Below are 22,654 nucleotides of genomic sequence, written 5' to 3' on the forward strand. Positions count from 1 at the left end.
AAACTCCAAAACTAAGAGAAGCCCCTATGCACGCGATAAAGAGGGAAGGCGGTCGACCGTACTGATGTATGATACATCGACACAATGCTCTATCTTGCAATGTAACATCACATTTAGTGCTTTACACAAAACTAGCTTCATATTGTTATCAATTAAAGAACTTTATCATTACACGCGTTTTGTAGAATTTTGCATGTAGACATGTCAAACATCTGTCAAAAATTTTCTAATGGTATCCTTAAACATTATAAGACAAAAAGGGGCCTTGTACACCTCGACATAGTTTATCGTTAAATAAAACATATATTGCCAGGCCAAGTTGCCGATCTAGCAAGCAAGCAAGACTAGTTAAGACTAGCCTTTGTTAACCTTTTCTTAAAGATTTCTTACAATTTTTTGGTGGAATTTTTGGCATTTTTGGTGGAATTTTTGGCAAATGACTAATTCCTTCTAACTCGTCAACAAAGCTTCAGCTCCTTATTAGAGGCTAGCAATGGCTTCCTCCTCAGGAATTACCTTCACAGTTTCTCCTCATCCTGCCAGGCTCTTGACTCCTCCAAGTAGCCAAGATGCGGGGCACCTGCATATGCTGTCTTACTTAAAGGAGTACCAGCAGGAGGCTTGCCACCGAATCCTGCATGCCTCCCCTGTTTCCCCCCTTTCTTTCGAGCCCTCCAATAGTGGCATCGTCAGAGCGGTTGTGGAGGCTTACATCCGCCATCGCAATCTTGTCATTCGCCCCGACGATGTCTGGCTCGCCATCCTCATCCAATTCGGCTTCTATGTCAACGCCAATGCAGAGGCCTTCCGTTCCCTTTTCGTCGCTCATCAAGGCAAGAAGGAGCTCACCGTGCATCAAGTTGGATCGCTCGAGTCAGTGGATTATGTGCGCTTTGTGCACGACATGGTTTCCCAGCTGCGCGCCAACATCACCGATCTCTCTCGTTCTGTGATTGGGTCCTTCCTCGCTTCTCCACCACCACTCACGATGACACCATCGTTGCCAGTGTTGCCCTCATGGCAAGCATGAAGAAGTACTTTGAACACAGATTTTGTATTTTGTGTGGAATTCCGCAGGTTACTCTGGCAGGCACGGTGCAGGACTGGGAAGAGATTGATGCACGCATTAACAGGCTAGAGACAGGGGGCTATGGCAAGGTCTGCTCAGAGTGGGCCTCTATGCTCAAGAAGATTTCAAGCCAATTCATTCAGACCAGTAGGAATGTGGTTGACACCGAGTTTTGGGGGAAAATTTGCGATTACACTGTTGGTGGATCTGGGCCAAGTTTTTTGAGTGGGTGGATCACTGCTTTCTGTGTGTTTGATGGACAAGGCAATTGGCAGGCAACAGACTTCACCGCTCCGATATCTGGACGTAGAGCGTCGCAACAAAGCGAACCACACACATTGGAATTTCCTGTCATTGACACATCCGACATACCTCCCGGCTACATAACCGAAGATGTCACTGTGGATGACAATGGGGAAGAGCATGAGACTCTTATGTTCGCTGGCCATATGGGTTATGACATTGTCCAGGAAGGGTATGGGATTGCTCCAAAGCTTGCTTGGGCTATTGCACTCAAGGGTGAGAAGCACTAGTATTGGTGTAGAGTACATAAGGTGAAGGTAGCTTGGACTGTAGCTTGCCTAGTTTTGGTCTTTATTGTATATTTCGATGTAACAATCACAACCTATGCTTGTTTGTTGAAGGCACGGCACGGTTTAGTCGACACACATACGATATGTGCCGTCTTTCTTTTGCACTAATAACACGGGTTAGCAAAATGGAGATGAGCTATGTTCTAGCTTATGGGCCTGCCTACGTAGCGTCAATGACATTTTCGCGGTTCTTGCTTCTATCTTTTCAAATATGAAGGCGGGTTGTTCAAAGGGACTGCCCTATCGCCTAAACACACCTACACTCTTTTTTTTTAAGTCTTCAAAGGGACTGCCCTTTCCCCGAAACACACATGCACTCTTTGGTCTAGCTGGTTAGATCAAACACCACAGAGCTCTTCTGTTCCCGCCCTCATACCGTCTTCACAACCCACGTCGAAAAGTAAGTGGAAGCTATCAGCATTTGGGGGGGGGGGCAATAGCACAAGAAGTTTTGGACAAATTCTCACAATAATTCCAACATTGTGACTTACCTCAACATCATGAGCTTCTGTGAGGGAGGCACCGCATACCTAGCTAGGTACGATTGGGGGCAAGGGACCGCCGGCCCGATGGGGGGGCCGGTGGTCCCCTGGCCCCAATCGTACCTAGCTAGGTATGCGCTACCTCTCGAGCAGAAGCTCATGATGTTATTCATTGTATGAAAAACACTTGAAAAGACTTCGTTTTCCTAAATGGTTGGGAAACCTTCGATGTTTTTCCTCACGAATCAGCTCTTGCCACATCCTCTACAAGCACCTGTGGCTTTTTCTCGAACGAGTAGTTTGAACCTAGCCTCACTAACACTGGGTGAGGTCCTTATGGGGATGTCAAGATAATGACGGTCGTAAATGTCCCATTAAAACTAAACTCAACGTAAAACTAAACCTAGACAAAGTGGCAACCCCATATTTACTTAAAATGTGTAGTTATAAGGCAATGGTCACACGAGGCATAAATATCAGTTACAAAGGGGCAACCCCCATATTTACTTAAAATGTGTAGTTATAAGGCAATGGTCACACGAGGCATAGATATCAGTTATTCTGCTAGATAACTATGCCTCAGTTCTAGTCATGCGAAACAGTCTTCTCGATATAGTAGAACAACATTGTTGAATTTGCTCACAGTCAACTTCTGTTCCTTTACTGCGCCTCACGAGCTAGCTTGCAAAATGCTGCAAATGCAACGTGGCTCACCCCAATGCTTTGCACAACACAACTTTGGCCGCATTTGCCTGATAGATTGTGGGCCACGTAGGTGTTACCTCTCTCCACCAGCCCAACTAGTTCAGAACCGGTTGTTCTCACCTCTAGATGACATTTTTTTTCTCTAGCTATTATGCCTTGCATCACAAGAGCAGACATGGTATGTTCGCATGCATTTATTACACGAGCTTAGTAGGCATAATTATTTCCTACGAATAATTGCGGTGCGCATGACCACGCTCTAAGCACGAGCATTGGTATACTATGTAGGGCCTGTTTACACACAGCCGAAAATGGTCCATTTGTGGCCATCAACATTCAAGCCGCCGGGTCCCATGCTCCCTACAAATAAGGCCTCAAAGCAGGTGATTGGACATATCTTAAATGTTGATTTCACGCTTGCACTTTTCCCATTGTGGTTTGGGTGAAGTTTTTGCTTTGTTTTAAATGGTTTTCACATCTTTTGAGAGGATCTTGTCTAATCAAAAAGTGGTGCACTCCTTTTAAGGGTAGAATTAAGAAAGGGTGAAAAAAAAAGGACCACTAATACTCACTAAAATGTTTGGCTCCTCACACAAAGTGCACATTTGACAAGCGTGGAAACAGGCCCTACACGCGAGTGAAATGGTCAGTCCACATGCATGGGAAACTTGGATCATGAGGTAGTTCAAGCCTTGGCTCGGGGGAGGACAGCTTCGTCCAACCTTGTTTTTATTGTTGGTTGGGTTAATATTGCCTTGAGATGATGTGCACACTTCCACATTGTTGATCCCCTAACACTGCTTCATTAAATGCTTGGGTTACTTAGTGACTCCACCCCCGCCCCAACGCTATATGACACTGGATAGTAAATGAAGTTGAAGCGGTGGGATCAATGACGCAGAAGCTCGGGCACAAAACCAGAGGTATATGCAGGCTTCGGATGTTGAAAGGTAAACAAAGACACAAAAAGTAAACAAGGACATGGAGGGGGGAGTAAACATGAACTAATTTTATAACAATGTGAACTCACAATGGTTTCAACAAACCTCATATGTTTGCGTGGTTAGCTCATTAGGCTTCCATCCGTGAGGCAGTGGGCTCAAATCCTTGATCATCAACTTGTCGTTGACTTTTTTTCAGGCCGTTCCCTTGCCTCGAGATTCGTGTGCTTCACTCCTCACCGCGATCCCACCATCTTGAGGTCATTACGACCCCATGGTAAGTGATGGGATGAACGACACAGAATCTCGGGCACAAAATTAGAGGCACACAGGCGTCAGATGTTGAAAAGTAAACAAAGATACAAAAAATAAACAAGGACACTAGGGGGAGTAAAATTGAACTAACTCACGTGCCTGCGTGATTAGCTCAATGCGCTTCCATCTGTGAGGTTGTGGGTTCAAATCCTTGATCATCGACTTGTCATTGACTTTTTTCCAGGCCATTCCCTTGCCTCAAGGTTTGCAAGCTTCAACCCTCATTGTTGATCCCACTATTTTGGGGTCATTAAGACCCCATGGCACATAGCGTCATGTCCCCCGCCCCACGCCCCGCCCCCCGAAGATATGCATGACTTGTAATCTTTATGTGTGAATGGTTAGAACCAAATTGAATGATTGATACTCGCTTCTTTTAAATTTAATTACGTGGAATCTTACAAAGATTTCAAAAATTGAAGTAGCCTCCCTTGTGGTTTGCATCTGCCATCGCACATGCTGCCCCTCCTTAGGCCTCCATCATGCTCCCTTTGCACCCTTGTGCGTTGTACGCTTCCACTTTTTGTCTTGGCATGCGGGTTGGAGTAAAGTCATTGTGTCTTTGCTCGGGTTGGACGTTTGGTGTCCGCCTGTCCGTCCATTGTGTGTACGCACCTTTATTCTTTCATATACAAAGAATAAGGAGCTCCTCACTCATACATTTCTCGAGGTTGCTCCACCCACACTCTCGTGCTTCTCCCTTTCTTCGCACGCACCACGCATGCACGCATTCGACGCACACGTGCACTCACAAGTGGTATCAAGGCTGCAATCTTTCGTCCCGCTTCCCGACGCGCGTGCGTAGGCTTCCCTGCAAGCTCATGACAGCAACGATGGAGCTCAATCATCAGCGGCGTTAGATCCGACACGGAGGAGTTGAATCGGAGGAGATCCGGGTGAATCGTGGAGCTCCGAACTCCGATGTGTGCAGCCCTTCCAAGCCGAAGGTGAAATTTTGAAGAAACCTTGAGCACTTGAGCATCTCTGCAAGAAACAAGGAAGAAAGGTCTGCAGAGCTTGGTAGAGCTTGAGGCAAGATATGAAGCAAAGGCATGAAGCAGGTTCGTGCAACTTACAGGCAAGCACACCTTGTGTGCAGAACATTGAGCAGGCATTTTCCAGCAAAGAGTCGACAGTGAGCAGAGAATCAGAATCGAAAATCTTTGATGAAAATGGGGTGCTTAATAGAAGGGATAGAAGGGAAACCTTTGAGAAAGTGAAAGTTGCGCAACAGGGAAATTATCGAAGGCGAATTCGAGCCATAGCAAGACCTTCAAGGAAGCGAGGGCATGGCAGGCTGCAGCGCCGGACACACACACACACACACACACGCTCTCAGTCAGGGCTCGACATAGAAGGTAAGAGAGCAGAAAATTCCATTTATTTATTTTTTAACGTGTGTAGAAGTGAGTTCCCACACACACACACTATTGCAATGTGGATTTCTAGCACCTGGCTTTGTGCTAATGCATGCTTTATGTGGGAGCTTGATGCTTAGGCAGTTTGCAATTCCGACCGATGTATGCTTGCCGGCCAATGAGTAGATTGGATCTCCTCATGTACACAGAGCTATGGAGCCATCATGGCTAACGTTTTTTGGATGCATGGTTCATGCTCGCAGTCAAACACTTGTTTATGCGCCTATGGCTGCTCGTGCTTGAGCATATGTATATGCGCATGATTTTCATCCATTGTGGTGTGCAGACAGGTTGACAGGTTTCATCAGTAGTGTGCTAGTGGTCGAGTTTACTGCCACTCTGGCAATTATCTGCAATTTTTTGGCTTGTGGTTTGCATTGAGTTTTGGCTCATTTTGCAAAGGAAACTCTATCCGTCTTTCCTTGTCTTCTCGCCATAAGAATCTGCAATATTCTACCATATTGTATAGTGGTCGATTTATTTCCACTTTCACAGTGATCGAGTGTTTACTCTTACTTGGACACATGTTTTGTGTTGCATCCATTCTCGCACAGGAGTGTATACTCGTAGTGGCTACAAGTGGATCCAGCATATGCACTATATCCGATCGATGGATGTTTGGATCGTGAGCCTATTGCATACAGTTTACAGATAGTCACTTGATATAGATTCTACAGGGACAGGTACACGTTTACATATCTTTGGTAGAGCTTGTTAGAGCTACTGATACATTTGTCGTCAGATTCTCGTTGTGGTCAAGGTTCGCTGCCACATTGACATTGCAGTGATTGACAGTATGTGTAACAGAGAGTCGTTGGAGATGGCTCGTGACAGACGAAGGTCTCACAGATGTCGAGATGTTGTATGTTGGCATTGTGGTAATAACAGAGGGCACATCCGACGTCGTTGTTTTAAACATATGAGACAACGATGGAGATGTATGCATGATGCAGAGATGGTTTTGACATAGGCCAAAGAGGAGGCATCTTACGCCAGTGATGGTGTTGTCACATTTACCTCTAGTGTTCCTCTTGCTTTCATGTCTAGCACAGATCTTGCGGGTCCCATCATATGGCTAATAGATGAGTCTATATCATTTCACATCACATCATGTCGTGTGATTAGTTTAGCACTTTTGCTAGTGGGAGTCTTGGTTGTGTGCAACTTGCTGATGGGTCAGCATATGACATTGAGGGTGCAAGAGATGTATGCTTGTCATTACCTAGTGGTGTATTGTATATGCTACAACATGTGCGATATGTTCTTGAGTTGAGATAGAGTTTGATCTCAATCACATGTTTGAGAGACAATGGATGTCAGGTACTGCTTCAAGAGTCGTCTTTCCAGGTGCATTTGGGTTGCCTAGTCCTTGTGAGAGGAGCTAGGTTCTACACCGTCTACCCATTGCACGTTTCTGAGGTGCGAGACCGCAGAGTCTCGGTGACGACATTGACATGTGAGGAGGATAGACGAGACATGTCTCCTTCGTGAGTGAGCTCTAGTATGCTATGGAGACAAAGCATTTAGATGTGCAGGACATGTCAGTGGACTCTGCAACAGCAGAGGTGGAGCGAGATTGCTCTGGTGAGACACAGCAGGCGTCACTCGAGTGTGTGCAGACAGAGGTAGAGCGGGTCTACTCCCTAGAGGCACATGCTGAAATGACAGATATGGAGTTTTTCGATTTGTTCATGCTAAAGACTAATGAGTTGATTCCAGGACACACGGTTCCGCCTATGGATGAGAGGGATGTAGCCATCCCAGTGTCCAACATGTTGAGAGAGAAGGAGAGAACACAGAAGTAGAACCCCAAAGTGTGTAGAATACACACATGAGATGATGTATATATAGAGGGGACCTGGGTGCCATATATAGAGAAGCCATATATTGAGTAGCTTCACATATAAGCTCAACACCCCCGCTCAAATAAGGGTCCCTAACTGTGGATGAAAAAACCCTTGGGGGATCAAGGGAAAAACCCACAGCTCTATATACACCCACCGTTATATTATAAAAATCATTGAATATACAAATGTTTACGAGGAGCTATATCACTCCTTTTACAATGAATGTTTTATGAGGAGTTACATTACTCATATCCTATCAATACAATAATGAATACAAAGGTTCAATAAAGAGGTGTAAAAGCTATCGATTAGCTTGTAATCAAAAGTGTTTCCGTGAATCTGCTGTGTAGCTTGTCATCAATATCGTATCACCAAACATGTCTTCATGTTGTCATCAATATGACATCACCAAACATATCTTCATAAATCTTTTATTGTCACCAAGTTTGTCTTCATAAAATCAATTCTTTGATCAATCCTACATAGATCATAGACTCCAAAAAAAAACATGTCATGAAAATTATTAGCATCGTTAATAAAATAATTACGTTCACAATGCCATAAGAGATGGTTCGCGATGCCACTCTTTTGACGACATATATACGCACGACAACATATGGTACATAAAGTATAAACGTAAAAGTACAAAATGTGTGATTACGTGATACAAATGATATGTGTATATACTATATAAAACAACATTTATCAATGTAGTAATCAATGAATACCATCAAAGTATTAACAAAATATCATCATTATATCAATAAAAATGAATAAATGATCATGGTATCAACGAAAAGCATCATGATATCACCGAGAATAATCATTGTATCAACGAAACAACATCATGGCATCACCGAGAATAACCATGGTATCAACGAAACATCATCATGGCATCACCGAGAATAACCATGGTATCAACGAAACAATATCATGGTATCACCGAGAATAACCATGGTATCAACAAAACATCATCATGGTATCAACAAAAATCACCATGGAATCAACGAAATATCATCATGGAATCTCCGAGAATAACCATGGTATCAACGAAATATCATCATGGCACCACCGAGAATAACCATGGTATCAATGACATATCATCATGGTATCAACGAAAATCACCATGACCAAAGTATTAACAAAACATCATCATGGTACCATCAAAATCACTATGGTATCAATGAGAAATTATCAATAAAACGGCGTAAACTATATCTCTAAAAGAATAATTATACGAGAATCAATGAACGAGTATATCATATAACAAAAGATCATGTACCAACAGTAGCTCGATAGAATTTGGACGATCATCAACGGCTCGACTGAATCGGAACGATGTGTAACTGGCTTCTGCAGCAAAGTTACGTCAGTAACAAATATATGATTGATGAAGAAAAATATAATTGAGAAGTTTTCAATTCTGAGAAAAATCAAAAGCAAAAAGTAAAATTTTGATTTTCAAACATATTCGCAGTCCGAGACGATAACCCAAATCGGTGCAAAATTTAGAGAAACTTTCTTCTGCAAAGTTATAGACCACATCGATTCCAATCCCCATCGCGGGTAGTTTCTTCTGCAAAGTTGTAGAACACGTAGATTCCGGTCTCTCATGCGGGTAGTTTCTGCAAAATCGTTTTCAATAAGCAGAAAAATAAAAAACAAAAAACGAAAATTGCTTTTTAGGTATGTACGCAGTCCGCGAACGATAACTCAAAATTGGTGCAGAATTTGAAAACACTTTCTTCTGCAAAGTTGTAGACCGCATCGATTCCGGTCTCACTCGCGGGTAGTTTCTGCAAAATCGTTTTCAACAAGCAGAAAAATCAAAAACAAAAAACAAAAATTGCTTTTCAGGTATGTACGCAGTCCGCGAACGATAACTCAAAATCGGTGCAGAATTTGAAAACACTTCCTTCTGCAAAGTTGTAGACCACATCGATTCCGGTCTCTCTCGCGTGTAGTTTCTGCAAAATCGTTTTCAATTAGCACAAAAATGAAAAACAAAAAGCGGAAGTTGCTTTTCAAGTATGTACGCAGTCCGCGAACGATAACTCAAAATCGGTGCAGAATTTGAAAAAACTTCCTTCTGCAAAGTTGTAGCCCACATCGATTCCGATCTCTCATGCGGGTAGTTTCTGCAAAATCGTTTCCAATTAGTACAAAAAAAAAACAAAACGCGAAAGCTGTTTTTCAGGTATGTACGCAGTCCGTGAACGATAACTCAAAATCGGTGCAGAATTTGAAAAAACTTCTGTCTGCAAAGTTGTAGACCACATCGATTCCGGTCTCTTTCGCGGGTAGTTTCTGCAAAATCGATTTTTATCAGGAGAAAAATTGAAAACAAAAAGCGGAAGTTGCTTTTCAAGTATGTACGCAGTCCGCGAACGATAACTCAAAATCAGTGCAGAATTTGAAAAAACTTCCTTCTGCAAAGTTGTAGCCCACATCGATTCCGATCTCTCTCGCGGGTAGTTTCTGCAAAATCGTTTCCAATTAGCACAAAAATCAAAAACAAAACGCGAAAGCTGTTTTTCAGGTATGTACGTAGTCCGTGAACGATAACTCAAAATCGGTGCAGAATTTGAAAAAACTTCTGTCTGCAGAGTTGTAGACCACATCGATTCCGATCCCTCGCGCGGGTAGTTTCTGCAAAATCGATTTTTATCAGGAGAAAAATTGAAAACAAAAACGTACTGCTCTGATACCATGTTGAGAGAGAAGGAGAGAACACAGAAGTAGAACCCCAAAGTGTGTAGAATACACACATGAAATGATGTATATATAGAGGGGACCTGGGTGCCATATATAGAGAAGCCATATATTGAGTAGCTTCACATATAAGCTCAACACAACAATGACACATCCATACACGATGAGTACGCATCACTATCAAAATTTCCAAGTGTTTACCGCGTTGTTTTACCGCGTTTTGTAGAAAGAAGGTGCAAATTCAAGTAGAGAAACAAGAGAGAGGAGGGGGGGTGTCATAATAATCAAAATCTAATTCTCCTAAATGATTTTCTCATGTTAAACTGATCATTTAATATGGGAAAGTGCCAGGGGAGAAAAAGCTAGAATATTGGTTAAGCTAGCAGACCAGCCACAATAGGGATCCAAAGGAGGGAAAATAGGGATACAAAGGGCGGGCCATCTGCAAAAGAGCAATGTGCAACAATGGGCTTAAAAGACCCTAAGGTTCATTCCATTAAGACTTCCAAAATGCTAAGGTTCCAAAATTCAAAGTTTGTGTACAAAGATCAAACATTAGGGGAATTGGATACTTTGTGTGTGTCACAAAAAGTTTTCATACTCCCTACATATAAGGGGGTGAGCCTTGCAAGTAGGGGATGAGAGAGAAACTCACACACACACTCACAAGCTTCATTTGTACACAAGGGGAAAGAGGGACACATGTCAGCTCCCTAGCCCAGATACCCACAAGCCGTACTCAAATCCTATTGGATGGCCTTGGAGGTGGACCAATAGGAATTAGGCTAGAGTAAATCTAGTTTAATTAATTTATAAACACTTAATAAAAGAACCAATAAGAATTAAGCTCTCTAGAAGACTATCGAACAGTTTCCCAACAAGGGGACCAATGAGCATTCAGCAGCTCAATGGCTTGCCTGATTCCTATTGGCCAAGAGGCAAAGGGATCCAATGAGAGTTTAATTGCATTTTTTAATTACCTAAAGCTCTCACAAAAGGGGAAAGGGGGACAAATTTCCATTGGCTAGGCCTGGGGAGGTCCAATATGGTTGTAGCATGAGCAATTAGCAAGGGGGGTCGACCAAGAGAGAGAGAGGGGGTTGATTTTTGCAAGGCATTATCACACACACACACACACTCACACAATCTCATGCGTGAAGCAAAGAAGACCCTCTCTCCTTCTCAAGGTTTAATGGAAAGCTTACCACGTACTCCAAGCTTGTGAGAAGGGAGGCCTACACCAACAACTCTTGGCTTTGTGATGCAAATCCAACCAAGAGCCAAGCTTCAATGCATGTTCATCTCCTCTACCATGCTAATTACTAAGCTAACATATGCTAATATGAGTGATTATGTGAGGAGATGTACATCTTTCTCGTAAGAATACTCCTTCCTCTCAATCTACTCTCATACCCTGCTAGCTCTCACTATCTTCCAAGGTGTGTGAGGTCTTGGGTCTGAGACCGTGAGGGAATTGATGTTGTGTTTGATAAGTGTTTTGCTTAGTGCATGAAGTTTCCATCTTCATTGCACTAGCTAGTATTGAAGGAACACAAAGAATTGTATTGTAAAATGTCTCTCTTGATGGAAGAAACCATAATACAAAGCTTTTTGGAGGGTAGACCAGCTCCATGCAAATCCGGTCCTCAATTGTTGTCAATTGCTTAATTTCTCTCTCTTTTGAAGTATTGTTCATGCTATCTATCTAGATGTTTTGCTTTTTGTTGCTCTCTCCACCCAAACACTCTTGTTATTCTCATTAGGAATCTATTTTAATGAAATGCTTACTATTTTCCGCTACACACAAGTTACTAGACCATTAAATGTTACATTGGTATCAGAGCACAAGGTTTCTCTTTTCTTGCTCAAGAAGGGAGGTCCTCAAGCTAGCTATAAATAGTTGGTACTACTAATTGCATGTGAGTAAGTAGAATAGGGATTTTTCAGCCTTGCAGTGTGACTGCCTTTATGCAGTTAACGGGCATCACCGTCGAGAGGATGGTCTTAATAGTGGAGTCTTACGGGGCTTGCCTACGGCTTAACCACTATTGAGCTATTAGAAGCTTGACAGGAGACGGTGTTGTTTTGGTGTTGAACGATCCTCTCTTCTATTCCTTGCAATTAATGGTATTCAAGTCACGGGTACAGTAGCTTGAGTGCTTTTTCTAAAGGGGTAAAGAGGAGTAGCAACTAGGGGTTGAAGTGCCAAAGTACACCTAAAAAGTTTATACCTAAAAGTTGTTAGAATGGCTGATAATAGTAAAGAGAGTGAAATTAATGTTGATAACTTTGATTTTGCTAACGAGCAAGCTACAAATGATGCCCCGATGCTTGTTAACTATCTTGTTTCTAAGCTTCAACAAGCCATGGGTAATCCATCCCTCCAAAGTGAAGTGCAATGGTAGCTACATGCTCATGAGATTCTCCAAGCTCCCCACCATGACGAGAGAGCACCTAGGAAGCCTCCTTGCGAGACTTCCAAAAGAGTCCTCTCTACGATTCGAGAAGAAGAAGAGGATCCATATGAAGGGCTCAGAAATTTGCTCCTTGATGACGCATCTCCTTCTCAAAGGAGAATTCAAGAGCCTCCACCAAAGGAACGTGAAAGAAGTGAGTCTCCAGCCACCTCCGCAGAGATGGCTCCACGAAGACGGCGGGCTAAACGCTCTCCATCACCTCCAAAACGGAGAAGACCATCGCATACTTCTCCACACCCTACTTCGAAGAGGGATGATAAAAAGCAAGAGAAGGAAAAGGCGAGAAAGAGGACACCCTCTTTTCCATCTTCTTCATCCTCTTCCTCTTATGAAAGTGATGGTGGTGAAGACAAAGAAGACCAAGGAAAGAAAAAGGCGAGAGAGAAGTCACCCTCTTCTCCATCTTCCTCAAATTCTTCATCTTCTAAAGAAAGTGATGGTGCAACCTTTGAACCATAAAAAATAAGAGGCCATAGGAAATCCCATGCCGCATGGAAGAGGTCGTCCAAGCTAAAGAAGTTCAAAGAGAGAGGAAAGAGCATCTCTTTCCTTAGCTACGATGGCACCTTTGGTGCTACGAACAAAGTCTTGGCCTTTATCCAACAATGCGATGCGGCGTTTGGAGATGAGGGCTTCACGGAGCCCTCTAAGCTACGCCATGTAGCTATGCACTTTCATAAGTCCGCCAGGCAATGGTGGTCTAGCCTATGGGCCAGCGATGAAGCTCCACGAACGTGGAAAGCTTTAAGAGCTTCCATTATGAAGCGGTTTTTGGCTACCGATGCCAAAGACAAAGTACTCACCAAATGGCGAAGCTTGACGCTCTCTCCCTATGAATCCATTCACAAATATGTAGACAAGTTTTGGGACCTACAACTCAAAGCCACTGTCTTCAAAAAGTTGGATTTTGGAGAGCAAAAGCAACAATTTTGTGCGGGCTTAACTGAAGAAATGGCGGAGTATGTCAACTCCCAAAGGCCACGCACCATATTGGCGGTTATACACCATACTATGTTGGCCTCTAGAATCAATTTGCAAATGGGGGCTAACAAAAATTTTAAGCCCATGGAAAACAAGGGTTCCAATGAGCCTAAGGGGAAGGACAATGTCCAAAAGTCTCCTAAGGGCAACTCCAACAAAGCTAAAGAGAATGGAGTTTACAAAGGCAAAAATAAACTCTCTCATGAAGAGCTTGAGCGTTATTGCAAGGATAACCGTTGTTTCAAGTGCGGCGAGCAAGAGCATGCGTACCGCGCTTGTCCCCAAAAGAACACCCACCATGAACCTCCTAGAGCTACCTTGGTCGAAATCCAAGAGAAGGAAATTCACCACAACTGATCTCCTCTATGCCATGCTTGGGAAAAGGTAAGAGAACATGATGCTTTTATTCTCTTTGACCCTGGTTCTACTCACAATTTTATATCTATAGAGTTAGCCACCATGCAAGCCTACGAGATGGGAGATGTCCTACCCGCAGAAGGTGCTTTCAAGGGGCAAGAAGGTTCAGTCACTTCCTTAATCGGGAAATTGAGGGTCCATGTCCGAAGCTATGTGGACAAAGAGGACTTCTTTATCTCTCCTCTCAAGCATGAGGATGTAATCCTAGGGGCACCATGGTTTGATCGCATGGCGGCCAATGTTAAATTCCCTGAAAGTAGAATCTCCTTTAAGTTTAGGGAAAAAGATATCTATATAGATGCTAAGGAAATGGGTAACACTATACCCATTGTACATACACAAGCTTTCAACAAGTCAGAAAGAGCTCTATTTCCGTGTACATGATTTTTGTTAAATATTCTCAAAATGAACCTAATGTTTTAGCAAAAGAAAATATACACAATAAAAAGGAATTAGAGTTATCCAATTTTCTCAAGGGGTTTCAGGATGTCTTTACTGACGACATCCCTTGTGAGCTACCTCCTAAACGAGGTATTGATGACCATGCAATTGAACTTCTTCCAGGAAGTTCACTGCCTAACAAACCTCCTTATAGAGTTTCTCAAGCTCAACAAGAGGAGATTATGCGGCAAGTGCATGAGTTAGTCGAGAAGGGCATGGTTAGGCCTAGCTCATCTCCATTTTGTTCTCCTGTGCTACTAGTGCAAAAGAAAGATGGCACATATCGTATGTGTGTCGACTATAGAGCACTACATAGGATCACTATCAAAAATGTTGGAATTAGGGTTGCAGATAGACACACACAGCTTGGAGAAGACGAAGGAAGCTCAAGCTACACAACAGAGAGTGTATAACTTAGTGTGCAATGGAAAGATAGATAGCCCTAGAGTGATGGGCATATATACAATGCACGGGGAAAAAAACCTCCTAAGAGGGAAAAAATGCCCTGGCGGTCCTAGTGTGTTCACACACATCACTACCACATGTATATGGTAACAAATCCCCCCTGGAGTGATGCGGTAAACGAGAGCTGGCACATGAGTAAAGGGAAGTGCCATGCCCTGAGAACAGGATCAGTCCACAAAGGGGAGTAAGCCCAAAGCTTTGCTGAAAGCTTCAAGCTTCTAATGAGACAAGGCCTTTGTGAAAAGATCTGCAAGGTTGTCCTGTGTTGGCACATAAGCCAAGCTGATCTCTCCTGCTGAGAGCCTCTCCCTGACATAGTGGTAATGCACCTCAATGTGCTTTGTGCGAGCATGAAAAACTGGGTTCCTCGCAACTGCCAATGCGCTCTGACTGTCAGTGTAGATAGTGTTGGCAGTGTCATGTCCAACTACCAAATCAGCCATAAGGTGTCTGAGCCATACACACTCAATCGTAGCTGTGAAGACTGCCATGTACTCAGCCTCACAACTCGAAGTGGCCACAGTAGGTTGCTTCTTGCTCAACCATGATATACATGAACTGCCAAGCATGAAACAAAAACCACTTGTGGACACTCTCGTGTCAAAACAACCAGCCCAATCTGAGTCCGAAAAAGCATGTAAGTATGGCGGCAATGATCCCCCCTTGGGATAAAACAAGCCAAGATGTAAAGTGCCACTAAGGTAGCAGAAAATCCTCTTGACAGCCTGCCAATGCTTAGACCCTGGGCTATGCATAAATCTGCTGACCTGTGAGACTGCAAACTGAATATCCGGCCTCGTGTTGCATACATAAATGAGGCAGCCAACAGCAATTTGGTAAAGAGTGACATCAGCAGGATCGCCAGCATCATGTAGACTCAACTTCAAACCTGTTTCCATGGGAGTGGCAATAGGTTTGCAATCCTCAAGTCCAAACTTACATAGCAATGTCTCTATGTAACTTTTCTGACACAAGGCAATACCACCATCACACTGCTTAAACTGTATACCCAAGTAATGATGCAACAGGCCCAAATCTTTCATCTAGAAAGTAGCATTCAAATCAGCCTTAAATTCAGCAATATGTCTCTGATTTGGTCTAGTGATCAGCAAATCATCAACATAAAGAACCACGATGAGAAATACATCACCCTCACTCTTTACATACAATCTGCTTTCTATTGGACTGTTACGAAAGCCTCGTTTAACCAAATGAGTGTTAGCTTTCTCATACCAAGCACGAGGAGATTGCTTCAACCCATACAAAGCCTTCTTACATCTGCACACTTTGTCCTCTTGTCCTTTTATGACAAAACCACAAGGCTGCGTTACATAAACTTCCTCAAATATGTCACCATTCAAGAAAGCAATAACAATGTCTGATTGATGTACATCCCAACCAAAATGAGCCACCAATGCACATAGAAAACGTACAGTAGTCATACGACAAGTGGGAGCAAAAGTCTCTTCATAATCTATACCTTTTTGTTGTGCATAACCCTTTGCAACAAGTGGAGCCTTATGGCGATCAATCTCACCATCCGGCTTGCGTTTCAACTTGTAAACCCACTTCGTACCAATGGCCAATTGCCAGGAGGAAAATCACATAAAGTCCATGTATCATTTTCTATAAGTGCATCATATTCTGATTGCATGGCAGCCATCCAATTTTCTGAATTTTCTACTTCATCAAAAGAGAGAGGGTCCTCAACATCATGTAAGCTAGACACAGCCAAAGCATAACAATCCGATGCATAAGATGCATGGCGAGAGCCTAAACGAGTACGACTAGACAAAGGTGCATCCAATTTACTGTCACGCAAAGTGTGTACCAGCCATTTTGGCATACCTCTAGCCTGCTCAGTTTCAGCCCTTTCCTCATCAAGTACATCATGTACATCTGCATCAGTGATAGGCTGATCTAGAACATTTTCAGAAACCCCCATAGGCTGTACATTTGCCTCATTGGAACTTACATTCATATTTCCACCACTGAAAAGAGACAACAAAGTGTCATAAATATCCTGTGAGCTTACATTACTGTCTCTAGTACATGACAGCAAAGGCTGAACAGAATCTTCCACAAACACTACATCGCGAGAAACCAGAATACGTTTTGTGTGCGGATGATACAACCTGTAACCTTTGCTTTCAGCACTATAACCAACAAAAATACATTTGAAAGCCTTATCATCCAATTTTCTGCGCTGCACTTGTGGCACCAAAGCATAGCCAAACAGCCAAAAACACGCATGTGCTCAATAGAAGGCTTTCTATCATGCCATGCTTCATATGGAGTAATAGACTGCAAAGCTTTCGTAGGACACCTGTTAAGTACATAAGTGGCACACATGATGGCCTCAAGCCAAAAAGAATGCGGCAAAGCTTGACTTTTGACCATACATCGTGCCATTTCCGTGAGTGACCTGTTTTTCCTCTCAGCAACACCATTTTGCTGAGGTGTATAAGGCACTGTTAATTGGTGTTTTATCCCACCACTAGCCAGAAATGCATTAAATTCATGAGACATATACTCCCCCCCTCGATCGGAAGGGACGGTGCCCATAGTACATTTCAAGACATTTTCAGCCATAGCCAGAAATTGTTTGAAGCACATCAAAACTTCAAACTTCGCTTTAAGCAGAAATACCCATGCATGCCTAGAGTAATCATCAATGAAAGTCACGAAGTGAAGGTAATTGCCTAAGGATGGAGTTTGCATGGGCCCACAAACATCACTATGCACAAGCTGCAACTTGCATGTGGCCCGAACTGAACCATCCTTTGGAAACTTAGAACGTTGCATCTTACCCAAAATACAGCCTTCACAAACATGTTTGACATGTGCTTCAAGAGGCGGCAAAGAAGCAACCATATCAGATTTCTGAAAACGTAGCAAACTAGAAAAATTCAGATGACCAAAACGTGCATGCCAAAGTTTTGCATCTGAAATAGCCTTTGAATCTGCAACAGCATTCGCAAAATTTTGTCCACAATTGTCATACAAAGTGAGCTTATATAGCCCACGACACAAAAGGCCAGATGCAACAATTTCATCACCAAAACTAAGATCATGAACTATACATCTGTCATCCACAAATTTGACTACAAGTCCAAGTCTAGCAAGTGTGGATACAGACAAGAGATTCTTCTTGATCCCAGATACATAAAGTGCATCAACAAGTGTGAAGGAACTGCCATTTGCAGCAGTAAGCACAATCTTTCCAACTCCCTGAACCGGATAAGAGGCATTGTTGGCACAAGTGACTGAATTCCCATGAGGGAGAGACTCGAGAGAGGTAAACAATTCACAATGTGAGGTAATGTGCTTTGTAGCACCACTCTCGAAATACCACACATGTGAATCTACAGCAACTGACAAGCATGCATCATGGACAGCAGGATTGTAAGTGCACACTGCGCTAAAAGCCCATTCTGCATCAACATCAGGCAACACAGTCTGCTTTCACAGAAGACTCGACAATGGATGCATTTGTAGTGGAACCAGCATTTGCAGTGGAACCACCCTCTTTCTTCTTAGCCTCTTTGGCCTTCAACTTAGGACACGACTTGATCAAGTGATCATTACCTTTACAATGATGGCCACGCATCTTCTTTTTGCCCTTATCACCAGAATTTCCAGACGAATGTTGCCAGTAGTAGCATTAGGAACAGAATTTTTGCCACTCGCAGCAGAAGCAAAGCAATTTTAGCCTCATTGCGACTTGCATAAAGACCAGCCAATATATCCCAAGCCTGTTTTGCAGATTTTGCTGAACGGATGTGAGGAACAATGGTGTGCTTCACAGACAATGCAATCAATGCATGAGCTTGCGCATCCTTAACATCCCAACAAGCTTGTTCTGCCGTAGGCAAAAAAACTCTAATAGAAGCAATCCTTGCAGCAAGACCTGCAACATCCTCAACATTGCCTACATCCTCAGAACCAGGACGTACATCAATGCCCTGCACAATGTTCCAGACGCCCTTTGACACAAGAACATGTTGCATCATATAAGCCCACATAGGGTAGTTTTCCCCATCCAACCTGTCCTCAACAACAAACATCTTGAACACATATGTGTTGTTGTTGGTAGCCATGGTAAATGCTGCACCTGATGAGAAAACTGCCCGAAAATAGGAGAAATGGAGCGGGAACAACACGTGCTATATAGCACAAACCGTAGAAGACTATAAGGCACCTGTTATGCAGAAAACGGCATTGACAAAAATTCTGCACAAAATGACGAAATAGCCTGTGCAGTACTTTCTGTAGTGGAAACAGAGGCTGAAATGAGCCCAAATCAAAAATCTGAGCACACCATGCTCTACGAGCTCACCCGAAGTATTTGTCGACCTGCGAACGCTTGCCAAAGCTCACTAAAATCGGAGAAAGTGAGCAGGCGTGTGCTAGAGCAGTTGGCGACGAAGCCCGAGAGGACGTGACCTGCTCTGATACCAATTGTTGGAATTAGGGGTGCAGAGAGACACACACAGCTTGGAGAAGATGAAGGAAGCTCAAGGTACACAACAGAGAGTGTATAACTTAGTGTGCAATGGAAAGATAGATAGCCCTAGAGTGATGGGCGTATATACAATGCACGGGGGGAAAAACCTCCTAAAGAGGGAAAAAATGCCCCGGCGGTCCTACTGTATTCACACACATCACTACCACATGTATATGGTAACAAAAAATAGGTTTCCTGTTCCACGGGTAGAAGACCTATTTGATAAGCTACAAGGGTCCACCTACTTCAGTAGGATTGACCTAAAAAGTGGCTATCATCAAATAAGGATAGTTGATCAAGACATTGTAAAGACCGCATTTTGCACTACGTTTGGTCTTTACGAATACATTGTCATGCCTTTTGGCTTGACCAATGCACCAGCCACATTCAATCACTTGATGGAGAAGCTATTCAAGCCTCACCGAACCTTTACTGGAGTGTTCTTTGATGATATCATCATCTACTATAATTCATTAGACGAACACAAGCAACACCTCCAGGTAATATTTCAAGTTCTAAGAGGGAATAAACTTTATGTTAATTGAAAGAAAAGTGAATTTTCTTACAATAGATTCAATATTTAGGTCACATTATCTCTCAAGATGGCATCCAAATGGATCCATCAAAGTTAGAAGTAATAAAAGGATGGGCTAAACCAAGGAATCTTCATGAATTAAGAAGCTTTATAGGTATGTGTGCATACTATAGATGCTTCATAGAAAAGTTCTCACTAATAGCAGGACCATTACATGATCTAACAAAGAAAAACGTTAGGTACACATGGTCTGCCAAGGAGAACAATGCTTTCAAAAAGCTTAAAGAAAAGCTTATCTCTCAACTTGTGCTTACACTATCGGATCTCTCAAAGCCATTTGAGGTCCAATGTGATGCTTGTGGTGATTGCCTTGGAGCTGTTTTGCTTCAAGAAGGGCACGCCATAGGCTATGAAAGTCAAAGGCTCGACCCTGTTGAGCAAGCTCTAGGCATATATGAAAAGAAACCCCTCACAGTTCTACATGCCTTAGACTCATGGAAGCACTATTTATCGGGGACTCCTTTCATTCTGCAAACGGATCACCAAAGTCTTAAGTACTTCATGACGCAGACCAAGCTCTCCGACAAACAAATGAGGTGGGCAAACTCTCTTTTGCAATTTCATTTTCATATTGCTCACATTGCTGGCAAACATAATCAAGTAGCCGATGCACTCTCAAGACGGCCGAGAGTGAATGCGGTTTCCGTAGAAACTCACAATGATCTATCTTCTATGATAGATGAGTATGCTATTGATCCCGATGTGATTTCAGCCCTTGCACTAGGGAAGAAAGAGGAACCATTATTTTACAAGATGGTTATCTTCTCTATGGCAATAGACTATACGTTACTAGCTCACTACGTGAGAAAGTAATGTATGAATCTCATGCTCCTCCTTATGCAGGGCATAGAGGGATTCAGTCTACACCCTAAAGGGGATTGAAACATATTTCTATTGGCCTACCATGAAAGAAAACATAGAAGAGTATGTTTCTAAATGTGTGGTATGCCAAAAGACGAAGTTTGATAGAGGGAAGCACCTTGGATTGCTTCAACTTTGCCAATCCCTAATTCACCATGGGAGAGCATATCCATGGATTTTATCTTTGGATTGCCTAAGTCTATCTATGGGAATACAGTAATATGGATGATAGTAGACAGGTTCAGTAAACAAGCTCATTTTATACATGTCAAAAAGACTATCAAAGCCCATCAAATGGCAACCCTCTTCATTTCACAAATCTTCAAGTACCATGGCTTGCAATGTCCATAGTGTCGGATAGAGATCCTAGAATGACCAGTAATTTCTGGAAGGGTCTGTTTGAGAATTTAGGAACAAGGCTAAATTTCTCTTCGGTCTATCACCCGCAAACGAATGGCCAAAGTGAAATAGCTAACCTAATAATTCTCGATCTACTAAAAGCCTATGTAACGGAAGTAGATCAAAGATCCCAATGGGAGAAGTACTTACCCTTAGTGGAGTATGCCTACAATAACACTGTACATACTTCCACGTGAAAAGCACCTTTTGAGGTAATAGAGGGAAGATCAAAAAGTCCCTTGCTACTTAAGGTACATGGGAAGATCTTTGCTACTGCTGCAGATGAGTATAGCCAAGACCTACAAAAATCTTTTCAAAAGATTAAGGATGTTATCTTTATCTCACAGCAAAGGCAAAAGGTTGTTGTTGACAAGCACAGAAGAGCCCAAGCCTTTAAAGGAAATAATTGGGTCTTACTCAAATTTCCCAAGGCTCGATTAAGGCATACGACGGGCAAGAATTCTACAGGACACCAAAAGTACTATGCTAAGTTAGAAAAAAGGTACTATGGTCCTTTCGAGATTCTTAGGCCAATCACTGAGATGGCCTATCAACTCAAGTTGCCCAGTCATTGGCTCATACACAATGCTTTTCATGTGAGCCTATTAAAGCCTTACAAAGGAGAGCCACCTCAAGAACCAACTATTGAAGACCCACCGGAGATCATGGACCAAGAAGAGGTGTTGGAGCCCGAGTCCATTCTCCGACATGAAGACAAGGTACTAAGAGGCGGTAAGACTATCTTATTAAGTTTAAGAATTATCCTTTTGAAGATGCTAGATGGATGCAAGGCATACAATTAGAGGATAGCCTAAACCTTGTAAATGCTTACAATGCTTCTTAGAGTAAGCAAATGTACAAATGTTAAAAATGAACAAAGTTTTTGTCTTATAAGACTCTCTTTTTCTTTATTGTGCACAAAAAAAAAGTAGTATGCATGCTTAGATCAAGTTTGCGGAGATGACGTCTCCCAAACACCAAGTAGAGCTTGTCATTCTACTATGGAAGATTGATAGGACTAATGTGCAAACATGCTTTTGGCAGCCTAGGCTCTCAAGCGCCAAATGGACTAGTCATCCATTCTGGAACGATATCGTAGGGTAACATAGGGATCCTCTACCCGCTAGGAAAAGGACTAATGAATATGCTTTATCTTCTCTACCCCATAGTCGAGGACAACTATGATTTCAAGAGAGATTTAATGTCATAATAATCAATATCTAATTCTCCTAAATGATCTCATGTTAAATTGATCATTTAATATGGCGAAGTGTCAGGGGAGAAAAAGCTAGAATATTGGTTAAGCTAGCAGACCGGCCACAGTAGGGATCCAAAGGAGGGAAAATAGGGATCCAAAGGGGGGGCCATCAGCAAAAGAGCAATGTGCAAGAATGGGCTTAAAAGACCCTAAGGTTCAGCCCATTAAGAC

At 42.7% G+C, this 22,654-nt stretch overlaps 1 protein-coding gene and 1 long non-coding RNA gene across 2 annotated transcripts in view; both read left to right on the forward strand.

Annotated features, from left to right (window-relative positions):
* The first annotated feature begins 326 nt into the window (after positions 1 to 326).
* On the forward strand, positions 327 to 1,805 carry LOC147439082 (uncharacterized). Its single transcript, XM_086484245.1, has one exon. The coding sequence runs from the start codon at positions 1,018 to 1,020 to the stop codon at positions 1,600 to 1,602; it is 585 nt and encodes a 194-aa protein (XP_086340371.1). The 5' UTR covers positions 327 to 1,017; the 3' UTR covers positions 1,603 to 1,805.
* Positions 1,806 to 5,082: 3,277 nt separating this feature from the next.
* Positions 5,083 to 22,654, forward strand: part of LOC147439083 (uncharacterized) — a 31,873-nt gene continuing 14,301 nt past the window's right edge. The window contains exon 1 of the long non-coding RNA XR_015184550.1: positions 5,083 to 5,463. This is a non-coding gene — a long non-coding RNA (uncharacterized LOC147439083). The remainder of the gene's footprint in view (positions 5,464 to 22,654) is intronic.

The sequence above is a fragment of the Adiantum capillus-veneris genome, chromosome 16 (genome assembly GCF_014529385.1).
Source record: "Adiantum capillus-veneris isolate H3 chromosome 16, ASM1452938v2, whole genome shotgun sequence".
In the NCBI taxonomy this organism is placed as follows: domain Eukaryota; kingdom Viridiplantae; phylum Streptophyta; class Polypodiopsida; order Polypodiales; family Pteridaceae; genus Adiantum; species Adiantum capillus-veneris.